The 16,951-nt window shown below is 36.5% G+C and overlaps 1 protein-coding gene across 1 annotated transcript; it reads right to left on the bottom strand.

Moving 5' to 3' along the window:
• Positions 1–8,798: 8,798 nt before the first annotated feature.
• On the bottom strand, positions 8,799–15,450 carry LOC127645663 (protein THEM6-like). Its single transcript, XM_052129350.1, has 3 exons — positions 15,407–15,450; positions 14,302–14,806; positions 8,799–9,674 (listed from the first exon to the last, which is right to left on the bottom strand). The coding sequence occupies exons 2-3, from the start codon at positions 14,800–14,802 to the stop codon at positions 9,567–9,569; spliced, it is 609 nt and encodes a 202-aa protein (XP_051985310.1). The 5' UTR covers positions 14,803–14,806; positions 15,407–15,450; the 3' UTR covers positions 8,799–9,566.
• Positions 15,451–16,951: the final 1,501 nt, after the last annotated feature.

The raw sequence follows: 16,951 nt of genomic DNA, 5'->3' as shown, positions 1-16,951 counted from the left end.
ATTTAAAGAGGCCCACATCTACAATATTCTGTAGGAAACGGGGTGTTTCAACCCTACAAACGGCACTTTGTGGGCATTTTCAGTAACCTATAACAATAACTCTCTGTCCTAGAAGGCACATGCCTGTCTAGGCAGTAGACAGCAAGGCAGCTCTCATTGTTTTAGTCTAGGCTGAATTTATGGTGTTAAATTTATGAACTCTTACCCGACTTTGCCTCTGAATTTGTATGTGGTTTCATGGTCTGAATAATATTAACATCATTCACTGTAAACCGGAACAGGATGGTTAGATTGAAATCAGAGTCATTGTACAAACACAATAAAGTATTGATTTAGTTCTTAGTGGCTTTAAATACCTCATTGCAGACACAATGCATGCACACCCCTTTAAATAAAGTCTGTTCACCTTTCTCCTAAATACTGACAAATCCTCCTTGGCAGACGTCATCGAAGAGAGCTTGGAACTCAGATAATGCTGTCATGACGGTCCCAGAGTTTGGCTCAGGGGTGATGTAAGTCAACAGGCACAGGCTGAGCACACACAAACCTGCAGTTCAGTGCAACATTCATAATGAAAAGCGAATAAATGCAACTATATTACCTGTAGGTAGAGGTCTGACTTTAAACTTGTACAAATTGAAAACTCAAAATTCAATTTAGGATATGGCTTTAAGTCCACAAAGGCTAGTTTTCATCTCTGACTCTACATATCATGACAGATTGAAGCAGGGAATGATGCAACCTCACTTTTGTGTCACGTTCTTTCAGTCCTTTGATGGTTTTTAATAAAAGTTCACCATGTAAGACTCAAAGATCAGGATGGCCAAATGGTAGTGTTTGCCATTTAAAAATTAAATGGATAATTGTCCTTGTGCACGAACAGCATTCCTGGTAGGAACTTAATGTTTACCCAAATTTTAAGGAAAATTCACCAAATATTAAAAGTGAACACTACAATAAGGTTCCATGTGTTAACAACATCAGTAAACATGAACGAACAATACTATTATAACATTTGTTAATCTTAGTTCATTTTAACTTCAACATAAACTAATGCATTATGAACTAACTAACAATGAACAATTGGATTTTTGTTAAACGTCAAAGATTATTAAATGCTGTAAAAATGATTTGGTTAATTGTTTGTTCATGAGACCTATTGCATTAACTAATGTAACGAATGGAAGTGTTCCCAATTAAAATTCTGTCATCATTTACTCACCATTAGGTCGTTTCAAACCCTTATAATTGTCTTAGTTCAGTATAAAATCATTTTATGGCATAAAAGTGCTTAAAGGAATATTCTAGTTTCAATAAGTTAAGATCAATTGACAGCATTTGCGCCATAATGATGATTACCACAAAAATTGTTACAGCAAAACAATGCGTGTCCCTCCTTTTCTTAAAAATAAAAAAGCTCAAATTTATGCTAGAATGAGGCACTTACAATGGAAGTGAATGGGGCGAAATGTTGGAGGGTTTAAAGGCAGAAATGTGAAGCGTATAATTTTATAAAAGCATAATTAATTGTTCTGTTAAAAAGCGAGCCGAGTCGAGATGAGCCGAGTTGTACCGTGCAGTGGAAAAGCCCCATAAGCCCGTCCAAAACCTTCTCCATATCCTGACCTTCCTTTCCCTCTGGGATTCCAACAAAACAAAAACGATCACGCCTGCTAAGATTTTCCATATCCTCAAGTTTTCCCCACACCGGTTCCACATTAGCCTTGGTAGCAGGCAGGTGATCCTGTAGCTCTCTTTCGGCTGACTCCAGATACTCACCCCTTTTTTCAACATCGTCCATTCTTGTGATCAGGGTGGAAAGTTTTGCCTCCATAGATGTGATCGCTCGACGTATTTCTGCGAGACCCTCCATGTCGGTCAAGATTTTCGTCAGTGCTGCATAAATGATATCACGACCTACGTCATCCGGCTCGCTGCCACCATCAACTGGACCTCTGCCATCTTGATCCAACAAGGTGTCTGACTCGTGAGAACGTAAGTGCTTTTTAATGTCCCCAAAGTCTGACGAATTAGACTTTTTTGACATCCTGCACTCCCAGCACAGTTTAGCAAACAAAACTATTACAGTTCTCACCGGTTAATATTGCTTAAAAGGATAATTGTAGCAACGCTCGCCTTCAAGCAATCAACCCTCGCATAGCGTCACGTGACTCTCCCAGAATTTTCTTGTAATGGTAACAGATCTAGGCTGGCAACTGAAAGATTGTAAGTGCAAACCCCAGAAAAGGTGATTCATAAACAATCACTATTGTGTCCTTGATCAAGACACAACCCTATGTTACTTCAGAGAGACTGTTGTTGTATTTAAGGTACTGGGAGTCGGTTGAGAAAAGAAGCTGCTAAATAACCAGCAGCATTACCTGCAGGAAGGCGACATGGTCCTCTGTTTGGGAGAGCTCTCCTAATTCAGCATGTCTTCAGCTCTGTGATCTCTATGGAATTACGATTGTGCCAATAATAATGAATGTAACTTTATAAAACTGAACGTAACTTTATAAAACTGAACGTAACTTTTTCAGAAACTATCAAAAATATTCCATTACAAAAGAAGAAAAACACAATTAAAATGAAAAAAATGAACTCAGTCGCACGAATTTAACAGGCTCTTCAAATATCCTTCATTTTTTGTTAATGTTTTTCAAAGATTCGTCTTTGCAAATCGTGGATTCTGAATACATTGCCACAGATTTCGCTTACGCTTCGCAGTTTTTCGTTTGCTGTTTTGACACAAACCTCTCGTGGGGGTGGGCTTAACAGTGATCTACTCTGATTGGATAGTGAGCTTTTGATGGACAGGTGCTCTCTCTCGGATGTACAGACGTCACTCAGTGGCGCGCATATTGGAAAGCTCTCGCGGTGATTTGTAGTTATGCAATACGTCGTGCTTTGTTGTATTACTTACTAACAATATGTAAATAATATTTGACCTATAATTATATAATTTAATATTATATGAGACCTTCGATCGTCTAATAATCGTCTTCGATCAGTCTGTAAAGATGAGCTCTCAGGAGAGACACGGAGCGGCATCATCTTCCTCCTCCTCCTCTTGTCCTTCAAGGCAGCTTGAAGTAAGTTCGTGTTACTGAAGTAACCAATAACATCGATAAAAGATTTATTCATGTAACGTTACAGTGTGCAACAGTTCTGGCTTTATTTTGCAAATTTATTGTTTAAAAAACTTTTTTATATATCAAGATACCATGTATAGATATAAATATAAATAATATGTTTGCATAATCTTCCTTTCTTTTAATGCTAACGTTACTTGTCAGGACCAAAGACAAATGTCACTTTTCCAGGTAGGCACTGAATGATGGTATATAAATTATACAGCTGAATTAGGGTAAAACTGGTTTGCTAGTCCTTATAATGATGATGGCTGACTTTGTGCAAATTAACTGGAGAGGAAGAGAGAGAGAAAGAGAAAAAAGGATTGTCTTAACTGTCCTTAAGGGGCTGTTTTTTTTGTTTGTTTTTTTTTACCTGTAGGAACAAATGCAAGACGACATTTTACAGCATATGCTGTCAAAGTTTAGCTTGATTATTCGTAATGAAACATTAGATTTGATATCTGCACTGTCTACATTGGCACGTCCTTGAATATAATAACTGTGCAAAAGAGCAAACAATCAAACTACATAACATCATGACATGACATCAGTGCATTGCAAACTTGTGAATGACAATAAAAAATTATTAAAAAATATATAAAAATATGATATTTTATATGTGTTTATCAAAACATTGTGAATAAATATAATAAAATATATGCAATATTCCACCACTGTGTTGAAATGTAGAGTGTTTTCTGTAAAATGAGACAATTTCTATCCATATACTCCAATGTGGGCAGGACGCTCTTTTAAATTCAGATATGCCTAATTCTCTAAAAAATTCAAAATATCCTGCAGAGCTGAAGTGGTTAAACAATAAATTTGCAAAATAAAGCCAGAACTGTTGCACACTGTAACGTTACATGAATAAATCTTTTATCGATGTTATTGGTTACTTCAGTAACACGAACTTACTTCAAGCTGCCTTGAAGGACAAGAGGAGGAGGAGGAAGATGATGCCGCTCCGTGTCTCTCCTGAGAGCTCATCTTTACAGACTGATCGAAGACGATTATTAGACGATCGAAGGTCTCATATAATATTAAATTATATAATTATAGGTCAAATATTATTTACATATTGTTAGTAAGTAATACAACAAAGCACGACGTATTGCATAACTACAAATCACCGCGAGAGCTTTCCAATATGCGCGCCACTGAGTGACGTCTGTACATCCGAGAGAGAGCACCTGTCCATCAAAAGCTCACTATCCAATCAGAGTAGATCACTGTTAAGCCCACCCCCACGAGAGGTTTGTGTCAAAACAGCAAACGAAAAACTGCGAAGCGTAAGCGAAATCTGTGGCAATGTATTCAGAATCCACGATTTGCGAAGACGAATCTTTGAAAAACATTAACAAAAAATGAAGCATATTTGAAGAGCCTGTTAAATTCGTGCGACTGAGTTCATTTTTTTCATTTTAATTGTGTTTTTCTTCTTTTGTAATGGAATATTTTTGATAGTTTCTGAAAAAGTTACGTTCAGTTTTATAAAGTTACGTTCAGTTTTATAAAGTTACATTCATTATTATTGGCACAATCGTAATTCCATAGGATCTCCTGCTCCAGTTGATGAAGAACCGCTTCAGCCTGACTCACTGCTGCCCTCTCCTGACCTAGGATCAGCTCCTTCACTTCAGTGCACTGCTGCTCTATGGAGCACACCAGCTCTATGAAAATACACTCGCTCTTCAAATGCTGTCTGTGCGAAAGCTGAGAGATGCAAAACAAGATCATCCATTGGTTGTCCAATCATAACAGATGATATCTGCATATAGATGTCTGACCAGTAGGCTACAAAAACCTTTTGTATGAATATTGTAAGTGGACAAATAGCAACAAAAGTTTAGAATATGGCCCCTTTAAGTTCAGACTCTAACATGATTATATCAATATCATGTGATATGAATTAATGGCTAGAGCTTTATAAGAATATTTGAAACATTTTGTACACTTTTTGTTAAAAGTAATACATTTGTAAAATATACAAGTTTTATTTGACTGTAGGTCTTCTGGCACAGATATGTTTTTTTCCTATTATATATGGGTGTTTCTTTAACATGAAATGGCTTATATGTCCCAGGGGTTGATTTTAATTAAAACAGATTCAATTATTATAATTTTTTTTAATATATGAAGATCACTTTAGACTTTGAAACTTTTTACCAGGCCATCAGCATTCATTTTTGGTACTTTTCAAATGCCTTTTATGTATATATTTTACAGTTTTAGCCTTGTCCCAAACCCAGACTTTTAATATAAAACAATGAAAATGCATTATAAAAATACCAATTATTACATGTTGAAAAAAAGAGTGAGAAATAAACATAAACCACTTCAATACTGTTTGAAATTTATTTCTAGCAATTTACAAAATATATGTATGTCCCACAGTTGTCCCACACCAAAACTTTTGCTCCTAAACTTAAAAAACTAAAACAAAAAGTGTCAGCGAAGAGAATGCTTGAGAGATGAAGCATGAGACAACAACAGTTTTATAGCCTATTTTGTTAAGATTTACACATGACAATTTCACAACAAAATTAAATAAAATCGAATTCTGTAATGATTAACTAAATTAAATTAATACAACTTTAAAAATTTTGTTTTTTATATTAAAGAGTGCTCAGTTAAAATGTAAATGTGAATTAAAACAAAGAAAAATCAAGGTAAATATTTTTATTTTCATTGGGTGTCATTTCTGATCAAGCCATAATTTATGCAAAAAGTGTGAAAATATAATTTAATCATGTGTATTTTGGATACATAAAAGTTAGCTATGAAATTATCCTTAGAATGAAATTAAATTCAGCCATTTAATTTAAAAAATATTACAAATGTAAATTCTATCAGCGTCATTTCCACCACAGAATTCCATAAAACGCAATACAGAATTTGAGATGTGCTAGAAATGGAAGCGCAGCGTAGTTCTAGCGGGAAGACTAGCAGCTGTACATCATCACATCATTAGCTGGGTAACTCCTAGCCAATCACATGTAAGCTGTTGCTTTATAAGTCTGCTCACAATCTATCACATTGCTGCTTTAGTGTGCTAACACGGCAACCTCCACCACCCCACCACCACCAGTTGAGCCCTGTCCCGCACGGGGGTAGGCTCCTCGCCCCTGCCTCCTATCTCTGGCAGGACATGACGGTTCCGGGCACAACTCCCTCGGACCGCCGGACGGGGCCTACGCCAAAGAGAGAGACATCACCTTCTGTTTTACATTTATCAAATAAATGGCATCTTAAACTTCACTCAAGCCTGCGTGTCTTCCCGATAGAAATGATCCTATGGTGAACATTTTCATGGCTTTCAGAAAAAATGACAAAAATGACAAAAATGACATAATTCTCCTGTCGTGCGTGTACATACACTCCTGAATATTGTTAGTAGACGCAATAATTAAATAAATTAGAACTAGACAAGTTAAAGCTGCACTATGTAACTGTGCTCTATAGCAACATCTGTGGTTGAAATTTGAAATTGCAAGCAATCTGCGGAAGAACACTTTACGTCCGCCGTGTTTCGAATCTCATGATTTGAGGTTACCTGGACCTCGCCTGTGTGTGATCATGACTGGAAGATATTCAGAGCCGAAGTCATAACGTGCTATTTTCTTGATGATATTATGTTATATGATTAAACATTTAAATCTGAAATATTTCTTGCTTTGATCAAGATAAACAACACTCTTATTAACATGAATTTATAAATGAAATGTACACTTATCTGACACTACACTCAAAGCCCTTTTACGCCGAGTGCGCTGCCATGTTCTCCTTGAATTTGTCAAGGTGAGCATCAAGGATATGGACTTTGAGGGACATCCTACAGACCATTGTGCTGAAGTTCTTCACCAGAGTCTCAACCAGCTCCACATAGTTTTCGGCCTTATGATTGCCCAGGAAGCCCCGAACCACTGCGGCAAACTGTTCCAAGCCGCTTTCTCCTTCCAGGATCTTCTTTATCTGTGGTCCGATGAAGACACCGGCTTTGACCTTTGCCCCAGACAGCTTAGGGAAGAAGTCTTGAAGGTACTTGAAGGCTGTTAACATGATTTTAGTGTGATAAAAATGCCTTGTAACCTAATCGGTGTAAAGTTATATCCAGTATCAGGATTACAGGGATTCGGTGTCACAACAACAAAGTTGTAATATTCAAAATAACTTAATACAGATTAGGTTAGTAGCCTAAGCATTTTTATCACACTTAAAACGTGTTAACACAATACATTTTATAATAATAAATCTCAATAAACCACAATAAATCTTGTGGTTATACTTTTGAAACAGTGTGTATTTGAATGTTTATGAACTGGCCCCATTCACTCCCATTGTAAGTGCTTTACTGTAACCGCATTTCATGTCTTATAAATGAGGGTAATCAACAGTATGCCATCTTAACTGGTACCGAACCCAGAACATCCCTTTAGGTCTTATTTGCACATTTTCAAACATCTTCATACAGTTCCCCTCTAACTCGCATTTGCAGAACAACTACAGACTAAAACCCATCTAAATAAATGTCATATGTCTCAGATCAATTCTACCATAACAAAACAAATGTTCTCAAGCATCAACGCTTTGTCATCCATAACCAATGACCTTAAAACACTAAACATATTTTTATCTTTACAAATGAAGAACAAACTCTCTGTATTGAGTCAGGTCCACTGAAGTACATTATACGAATTAAATAAATATATTTAAAAAATGCAATATGCTTAAATATGCCATATTTTGCATCCTTTTTTGCATATACAGCTGGGGAAGAATCTCTTTGTATGTCTGTCAGCCATATTTGCATAACAAAATCATCACACAGAGAGGTTGACCCTTTTGAATAGTTATTAGCTAAATGGATAAAGCAAAACTGCTGAAAAGATCTCCATCTAAAAGGGAAATCAGCTGCGGTAGATCTTAAACGCTTTTCATTTGATTGTTTTGATGTCTTTAATATTCTGCGGTATTGAATTACCGAACAAATAAATCACTTTGCCGTCTAATGCAGTTCAGTTTGGGTTCTCTTGAACATAAATGTATAAGTTCTGACAGTTTCATTTCATGAATTTTGCAGGATGTGATCATTGAATGCATGTTGTGCAAAGCAATGAAAAATTATCCAAATTGTATTCCACAAAGATGGCGTTTGTGCTGACTATGTGAAGCGTTTTTGACAAAGTGTACCCAGTTTTGAGAAAAGCATTATGACAGTCTTTTGACACTAGACGCCAATAGTGCCGCTCTCACCCATCACATCCCTTCTGCTCAAAAGACTAGTTTCACTACTGTGATGTATAATGTACCAGGTATAAGCCAGTGGTGGCTCAGCGGTTAAGGCTCTGGGTTACTGACCGAAAGGTTGGGGGTTCAAGCCCTAGCACTGCCAAGATACCACCGTTGGGCCCTTGAGTAAGGCCCTTGACCCTATCTGCTCCAGGGGTGCTGTTTCATGGCTGACCCTGCGCTCTGACCCCAGTTATTTGGGATATGCGAAAACAACTGCATTTCATTGGCTCTGTACCTGTACTCTGCACAATGACAATAAAGTTGAATCTTAATCTTAATAGATGTATCCAGGAAAATAACTTAAGACACATACATAAACTTTATTTATAATGCAGTATTTTATTTCATAATGCAAATCTTCTTTTCAGATGCTTCAATTCCTTTAGATAAATTAACTTTACAAACAGATGCTTTAATAACACAATGCAAATATTTGAAAAATATCTTAATGGAATAAATACACGTTCCCTTCTCATTAATAATAATAAATAGTTTTTTTGTTTTAAATTGGAATAAATAATGAAGCCAATGAATAAAGCACAAAAAAATCTGTGAAAACATTAAATAAGTGATATGATAAAATTCACGGCTCAGAACTAATAAAAAACAAACATTCAAATTCATTCAAAATGACTTTCGAGTTAAGGATAACGTTCATGTGTGTATTTGGTCATGGGAGCAAGTCAAGTTTTTGTCGGCCTTAGACATTCGTTCATGCGTTCGTTCATTTTCTGTATTTCAACAAAGAGATGCGTGCTTTGTGTTTTATCAGTATCACAACAATCATGTTTCTATACGTACAAACAGGCCCAGACGGAATCTGATAACTAGCATTTTCTGCACTGATGCTGGAGGGAAAATTGTGGAATGGTTTTAAAGTGCGGGCCTGCTTAAAACTAACAGAAACTCTTTAGGAAGAGCAGGTATGTACAGTATAGTAAATGGATGAACAGATATAAGAATGATTCAATGCGCTGGTGCTAGCAACAGCAACAGCCACAGGTTCTGGATCAGCGATCCCTTTTGCAATTTCAAAACGGACCCTCTGAAGATAAGTTACATGATTTAAGGTGAGCCTCATGGGAAAACTTACATGCACAAGGAAGGCTTACCATAAGGTAAGTGTCTTTAAAATTATCATTTGGTCTTCTCCTCAAGTCCACTCTCTGCTCTCAATGCCTGACTACTGGCAGAGATGAATCTAATCCAATGCTGCAGGTCCTCTGGGATGTCGGGGCACTCCACCTAAAAGAGGCAAACATATAAGAAATGTTTATTGGGTAGGAACATCCATTGCACCCTTTCAAAGAAATATTGTTAAGTGGCGGTTCCAGGGTACAGTGATGTATAAGATGGTAATAACATAATGCTGTGATACTCTCTTGTCTATTTAAAGGGGTAGTTCACCCAAAAATGTTAATTCTCTCATAATTTACTCACCCTCATGCCATCCCAGATGTGTATGACTGTTTCTTCTGCAGAATACAAATTAAGGTTTTTAGAAGAATATTTCAGCTCTGTAGGTCCATACAATGCATTTGAATAGCGACCAAAACTTTGAAAGCACAAAAATGCAGCATAAAAGTAGACAATAAGGCTCCAGTGGTTAAATCCATGTCTTCTGAAGTGATATGATAGGTGTGGGAGAGAAACCGATCAATATTTAAGTCCTTTTATGCTTGAAATTCTTCTACCTGCCCAGTGATATGCATGATGAATATGAATCACCAAAAACACAAGAAGAAGAATGTGAAAGTGATATGTTTCTCATCCACACCTTTCATATCACTTCTGAAGACATGGGTTTAATCACAGGAGCCTTATGGTCTAATTTTATGCTGACTTGTGTGATTTTTGGTGCTTCCAAATTTTGGCACCCATTCACTTGCATTATATGGACCAAAAAAAGCAGAGCAATTCTTCTAAAAATCTTCATTTGTGTTCTGCTGAAGAAAGAAAGTCAAAACACATCTGGGATGGCATGAGGGTGAGTAAATGATGAGAGCATTTACATTTTTGGGTGAACTATTCCTTTAAGGCTGTGAACTAAATCTTACATTTGTTTTTGTGTTTTAGATTATTGTGAACGGTTTATTGCACTGTTTGGGAGTGTACAGAAAGCACATTTAACTACCTCTGTAATGATGTGTAAGTGACAAATAAACCTACAATGTATAGGCTACCATGGTATTGAATGATTACAATTGATAGCCATGTATCATCGCATTTACATTGCCCTTCAAAGAATACCATTTTATTACCAAGGAGCATGTCCAAAAAAACATGATATTGCCATAAACATATCTGAAGATTCTGGATGACCAGCTTAACATCACATCACTTTATAACATCAGGAAAATCAGCCCTTTCCTGTCTGAATATGCTACACAGCTCCTGATCCAATCTCTGTTCATTTCAGGACTGGACTACTGTAATGGCCTATTGGCCAGCCTCCCTGCTAGCACAATTAAGCCACTGCAGATGTCCCAGAATGCTGCAGCACATCTGTTCTTCAATCAGCCAAAGAGGGCTCACTTCACCCCACTCTTGATTTCAATCCACTGGTTGCCAGTAGCTGCCTGCATCGAATTCAAGGCTTTGATTCAAGGAACCGCACCCTCTTACTTCAATTCACTCCTTCAGGTCTATGTCCCAAATCACTCTCTGCCGTCACTTAACGAGCAGCTCCTGGTGGTCCCATCACAAAGAGGCACAAAGTCAATTTAAGTGTTGTTTTGAGACTGGTCAAAGTGTGTTTGAGGGAGGGACAATTAGTCTCAGCACCAACTGATGTAGGGGACTCTTTTCTGGGCTCAGCTCTTGGATTTGGAGGGCGTCTTGGGGGCTGGATTTAAGGTGAATAAAAATGTAAGTGCTCTCTTTTGAATGCTAATTATCAGTGGGTATCTGCCTAATATTCTCTACATGCATTTGTTGGTGTATTTCTGTGTACATGTAAGATGTATCTGCAGAATTCTGCATGTAAAGATTCTGTTGGGTGTTTGTCCCAATGTGTATAGCTGTGATGACTGAGTGGACACCATACTTCACTACCATACAGCACAATAGGCTCGATGCCACCATCAAATATTTTCAGCCAGATTTTCATTGGAGTTTGGAGATTATAAAATGTTCTCTTAATTGCGTTTAGGGTTCTTTGAGCTTTTTCTTTTAGTGCATTCACTGCCATGTTGAAACTCCCTGATGCTGTTGTTGTTGTTGTTATACCAAGGTAGGTATAACTCATGCTGTGTTCAATTATAGTAAACTGGTATTTGTTTTCTTGACACTTCAGCCGTTTTTGAAAAATCATGACATTTGTTTTCTTCATGTTTACTGCTAGGGCCCAGTTTTGACTATGTCCAGCTGCAGCTGTAGTCCTTGTTCAGTAGGAGACAGTAGCACAAGGTCGTCAGCATAAAGCAGATACTTCACCTCTCTATCTAGGAGGGGGAGAGGATGAGTAGCACATTGATCCAACTGAACAGCAAGTTCATTTATATATACATTAAATAAAGTTGGACTTAAATTGCAACCCTGACGGACACCTCTTCTCTGGGATTAAGAATTCAGTTTGTTTGTCTCCAATTTTAACAGCACACCTGTTTTTCAAATATATTGATTTAATCAGATCATATATTTTGCCACCTATACCACAATGTAGAAGTCTATAATATAACCCTTCATGCCGAATAGAATCGAAAGCTTTCTTGAAATCAATAAAACAAGCGAATATTTTACAATTTTTTATTTGGTGTACATGTTTGTTCATTCAAGTGTGAAGGGTATATACGAGTGGTGGTGGTGTAGTGGGCTAAAGAGCATAACTGGTAATCAGAAGGTCACTGGTTCAATCCCACCATTGTGTCCTTGAGCAAGACACTTAACTCCAGGTTGCTCCAGGGGGATTGTCCCTGTAATAAGGGCTCTGTAAGTTTGATTTTTACACAAGATGGAGTGTTTGTCAAGGAAATTAAGTATTCTTTTGTGAAGAATACTGCTGAATAGCTTACCTAGACAACTGTTGACAACTCTCACTCACTCACTCATATATATATATATACACACACATTACCGTTTTAGTTAACTATAGTTTTGAAACACTTGACTGAAATGTTTCTCATGATCTTAAAAAATCTTTTGATCTGGAGGCTTAAATGTTTGAAATTAGTTTTGTAGACAAAATATAATTGTGCCAACATATTAATTTATTTCATTATAAAACTCAAATTTAATTTAAAAAAAAAATAATGTTTTTAAAGTGCCCAACATATAGATGGAAACTCAATACTGTTTAAAAAGCATCCCAGGGTGATACCTCAAGAAGTTGGTTGAGAAAATGTCAAGAGTACATGTCTGCTTTGAAGATGCTAAAATATAACAACGATTTGATTTATTTTGGATTTTGTTTAGTCACAACATAATTCCCAAAGTTTAATTTATGTTATTCCATAGTTTTGATGACTTTACTATTATTCTAAAACTTATAATAAAGAATGAGTAAGTGTTTCAAAACTTTTGACCCGTAGTGTATATATATATATATATATATATATATATGAGTGTGTGTGTGTGTGTCTCTCTTTCTTCTGCACTAGCATATTTACTACTCCAGCCACTATGAGACCTTAGCAGAGCGATACTGAAGATACTGTTGATTTTTGTATGAGGAATTGCTTATGTTCTTCATTTGTAAGTTGCTTTGGATAAAAGCGTCTGCTAAATGACTAAATCTAAATGTAAAAAAATACATAAAATTGTATTACCAAGGTACATGTCCAAAAACATAATATTGCCATGATACATGTCAAAAAGCATTGTAATGTCATGGAACATTCGGAGTAAATTCTAGAGACTGTTGTGTGTGAAAATCCCAGGAGATCAGCGGTTACAGAAACACTCAAACCAGCCCATCTGGCACTAACAATCATCCATATGATTATCTAATCAGCCAATCATGTGGCAGCAGTGAAGTGCATAAAATCATGCAGATATGGGTCAGGAGCTTCAGTTAATGTTCACATCAACCATCAGAATGGGATAAAATGTGATCTCAGTGATTTGGACCGTGGCATGATTGTTGGTGCCAAATGGTCTAGTTTGTTTATTTCTGTAACCGCTGATCTCCTGGGACTTTCACACACAACAGTCTCTATAATTTACTCAGAATGGTGCCAAAAACAAAAAACATCCAGTGAGCGGCAGTTCTGCCGAAGGAAACATCTTGTTGGTGAGAGAGGTCAACAGAGAATGGCCAGACTGGTTTGAACTGACAAAGTCTATAGTAACTCAGATAACCACTCTGTACAATTGTGGTGTGAAGAATGTTCTGGCGCTGTTTTGGCGGCACAAGGGGGACCTAGACAATATTATCCAGGTGGTTTTAATGTTGCGGCTGATTGGTAGAGATAGATAGATAGATAGATAGATAGATAGATAGATAGATAGATAGATAGATAGATAGATAGATAGATAGATAACATGATACTGCCATGATACATCAAAAAACACAGTCTGCTTTTCTTAGTGCAGCAATACCTGTGATTCCCTTCAAGTTAGACACTGAATGATTGCCACATTCTTGTAGTTCAATGGTATATATGGTACATGGTGTACCAAGGTACTTCAAAAAACACCATGGTATTACCATAATTCTTAGTTAGAGCACTAACACCTGTGCACACCTTCATTCAAGGTACTTAATGATTAACACGGTAGTTACCATTGCACTATACATAGTGCTCTAAGGTTCTTTAAAGAATACTATGATGTTACCATTGTATACTGTATATCCAAAAACCATGGTAGTACCATAGTACTTTTTGGAACTTTTGTGTGGATTCCTTCTTGGAAAAATAATGCAAAACTATACCCTTCTCTTGCAAAGGATATCCAAGATCTTCTCTGGAGAGCTGCGAATGACGTTCTGTCGGCACAGCATCACAGCAGAAATGAACCCATCCGATTTGGACACGAATCTCTGCTCCAGGTAGAAGGACTTTTCATCCCAGCACACGATGCGGGTTCGCAACTCAAAAGCCTCGCCGAGCGCGAGAGAGCGCCTGTACCGGATGGTCGAGGCTCCGACCACCATTGAGGCGTTGAGCGCTCGGGCGGCCAAGAAGAGCCCGTTCCGGGTGCAGTGCGCAAAGCGGGCAAAGTCGCACTCGCGCAGGTAGCGGGCGTTATTCATGTGGCACATGTAGTCCAGATCGTGTAGGAGAACCCGTCCGTGAACGATCTGCTCGGCCAGAACATCTCGAATCGGACCCTGAAACCAGGACTTGATGACCATCCACGAGCCTCGCAGAAAGTACCAGACATCAACACTGCCGAACAGAACCAGAGACCCAGACAGGATCCACAGCAGCATGATTCTGTTTCACAATGAAGATAATTAATTATTCACATCATTAATAATTCACGAAGATCACATGACTATACAAACTTGGTATATTTTTTTATTTCTATGCCATAATATGCATATTCAACTCAAGGGGCGTAGGGATGGTTGCAGCGTGAAGCATCTACATGTGTCCATTGATCATGGTATAAATCATGGCGAGGTTGTATAGCTTGCTTGTTTTGATTTAGATTTTAGTTTTTTTTTTGGTGTCCCTCTCCCCCATACCCCATTACCCTCTAAAAACTACGCACCTGATTCAAATCTTAGAATTAAAAAAAAGGCGATGTTGACAGTTATTACACGGCGTCTGCTATTACAAAATAAGACGCAGGACTTTATTATGTCATTTTGATAACATATTGGGAAAAACCCATGACGTCATTAATTCCGGGGAAATTACTGAAAAATAATTTGTCCATTAACCGCCATCAGCTACATAACATCGACAAGGTCGTGCGATGAATCTCAAGTCGACCGTTTCTTTATTTTAATCAATCTTCGTTGATAACTACAAGCATTTATGAATGTTAGTAATCATAATCTTGTCAAATGTATGATTATTGTTACTCACGCGATGGACACACCGATCAACCGGCTTCAGACACACTTCCGCACGCACAGACTGAAAATGTGCTGATTGGTTAAAAGTGAAACAACGTGATTACGTCATCCATCCTACGAACGGCTGGCGTGGCGTCTGATTTAAGTAACGGCAACGGAAAGAATATTTCAAACGCCTTTAATATATATTTTTTTATTATTACAACAAAAATCACAGATTTAATACATTGTCAAATTGCTGATTTTTTCGGGGGAAAAAATGTCATTCATAAATGTAAGATTTTAGGCAAGAATACATTTCCCCCACACTATTTGGTTTATTTTGACTCTTATTTACATCGTTATTGGAGAATATAAACGAATATGTAAACTAATAACTTTATAACCTCATATAAGAAGTTTTACAATTAATTATAAGATGTATAACCACTCATATTTTTAATTCTTATAATTATTTTGTTGATGTTGGCTACAGTTTCCCCGATGGCTGCTGTATTGTTCTTTTCTTTCTTTCTTTCTTTCTTTTGTTGCAAAGTTCTCAATGTTTACAGAATGTAACTACTATTATTATGCAGATTGTTCACTCTTGCTCCTGTTATATTGCTTTAATGATATATTTATGTTACATGTTTTATTTTATATAACAAATAATAATAAAAATACACTACAATAATGTACATTTGTTATTTATATAAAATAAAATATACATTTTAAATTCATATATTTTATTCATGTAATTTATATGAGTTTAAAATGATATATTTTTATAATTTACCAGCTAATGTCTGATCACATAATGAGTTATGGCTGAGATGTTAAAAATAACAGTAAGCCTAATAAAGCTTCCGGTTCAGACACTGTCACTGAGTTCGGATTTGCATACTATACTACAAATACTACTCATACTACTTCTGCCATAACTGTCATTGGCAGACGTAGTAAGAGTAGTACGGTAGTATGGTAGTAACACTGACACTATTATGGCAAATGTTGGTTACCCAGGTGTACCAAGCTTAAAGAAAATAGGAAATGTTTGAAAATGTGCATACTGTGAAGCTTGCACATACTGCATACTACAAAAAATAGTATGCGTTGTATGCTATTCTGAACATAGCCTTACTGTTATACTACTAACATTAATTAGGTGAAATAGGCCCATCTCTTAAGCTACTCAAAGTTTCATAGCATGAACCAATCTAAACGTGTTAGAAAGATTCTCACAGGATTCACATGCATAAATATATTTTTTTAAAAAAATTAAAAATATATTTTAATGTCATAAAAAATCTATCCAATGAAATTGAGAAATTGAGAAAATAAATGAATAAATATCTTGTTTTTTATTATTATTATTAATTAGTTTTTTAATTACACATTTGTATGGAATTATGTAACCCTAACCCTAATTCTTAAAAATTGGCTAAAATATTTTTTGAGTGTGTTGTGAACATGCAGTTTATACATTTTAGTATAAAGTTTACTTATTTTTTATTATTATTCTAATTTTACAAATATCATTAATTTTTGAGTCACGAATATCAAGAAGTTTTCTTAG

Source organism: Xyrauchen texanus, chromosome 6 (assembly GCF_025860055.1).
Source record: "Xyrauchen texanus isolate HMW12.3.18 chromosome 6, RBS_HiC_50CHRs, whole genome shotgun sequence".
In the NCBI taxonomy this organism is placed as follows: Eukaryota; Metazoa; Chordata; class Actinopteri; order Cypriniformes; family Catostomidae; genus Xyrauchen; species Xyrauchen texanus.
This window is presented reverse-complemented; position numbering and strand designations above follow the sequence as displayed.

Bases quoted from the DNA above. Each gene is read 5' to 3' on its own strand.
- LOC127645663 (XM_052129350.1), bottom strand. From the start codon at position 14,802: ATGCTGCTGTGGATCCTGTCTGGGTCTCTGGTTCTGTTCGGCAGTGTT. The intron at 9,675-14,301 runs GTATAGTTTTGC...TGCCTCTTTTAG, and splicing joins ATATCCTTTGCAAGAGAAGG to GTGGAGTGCCCCGACATCCC.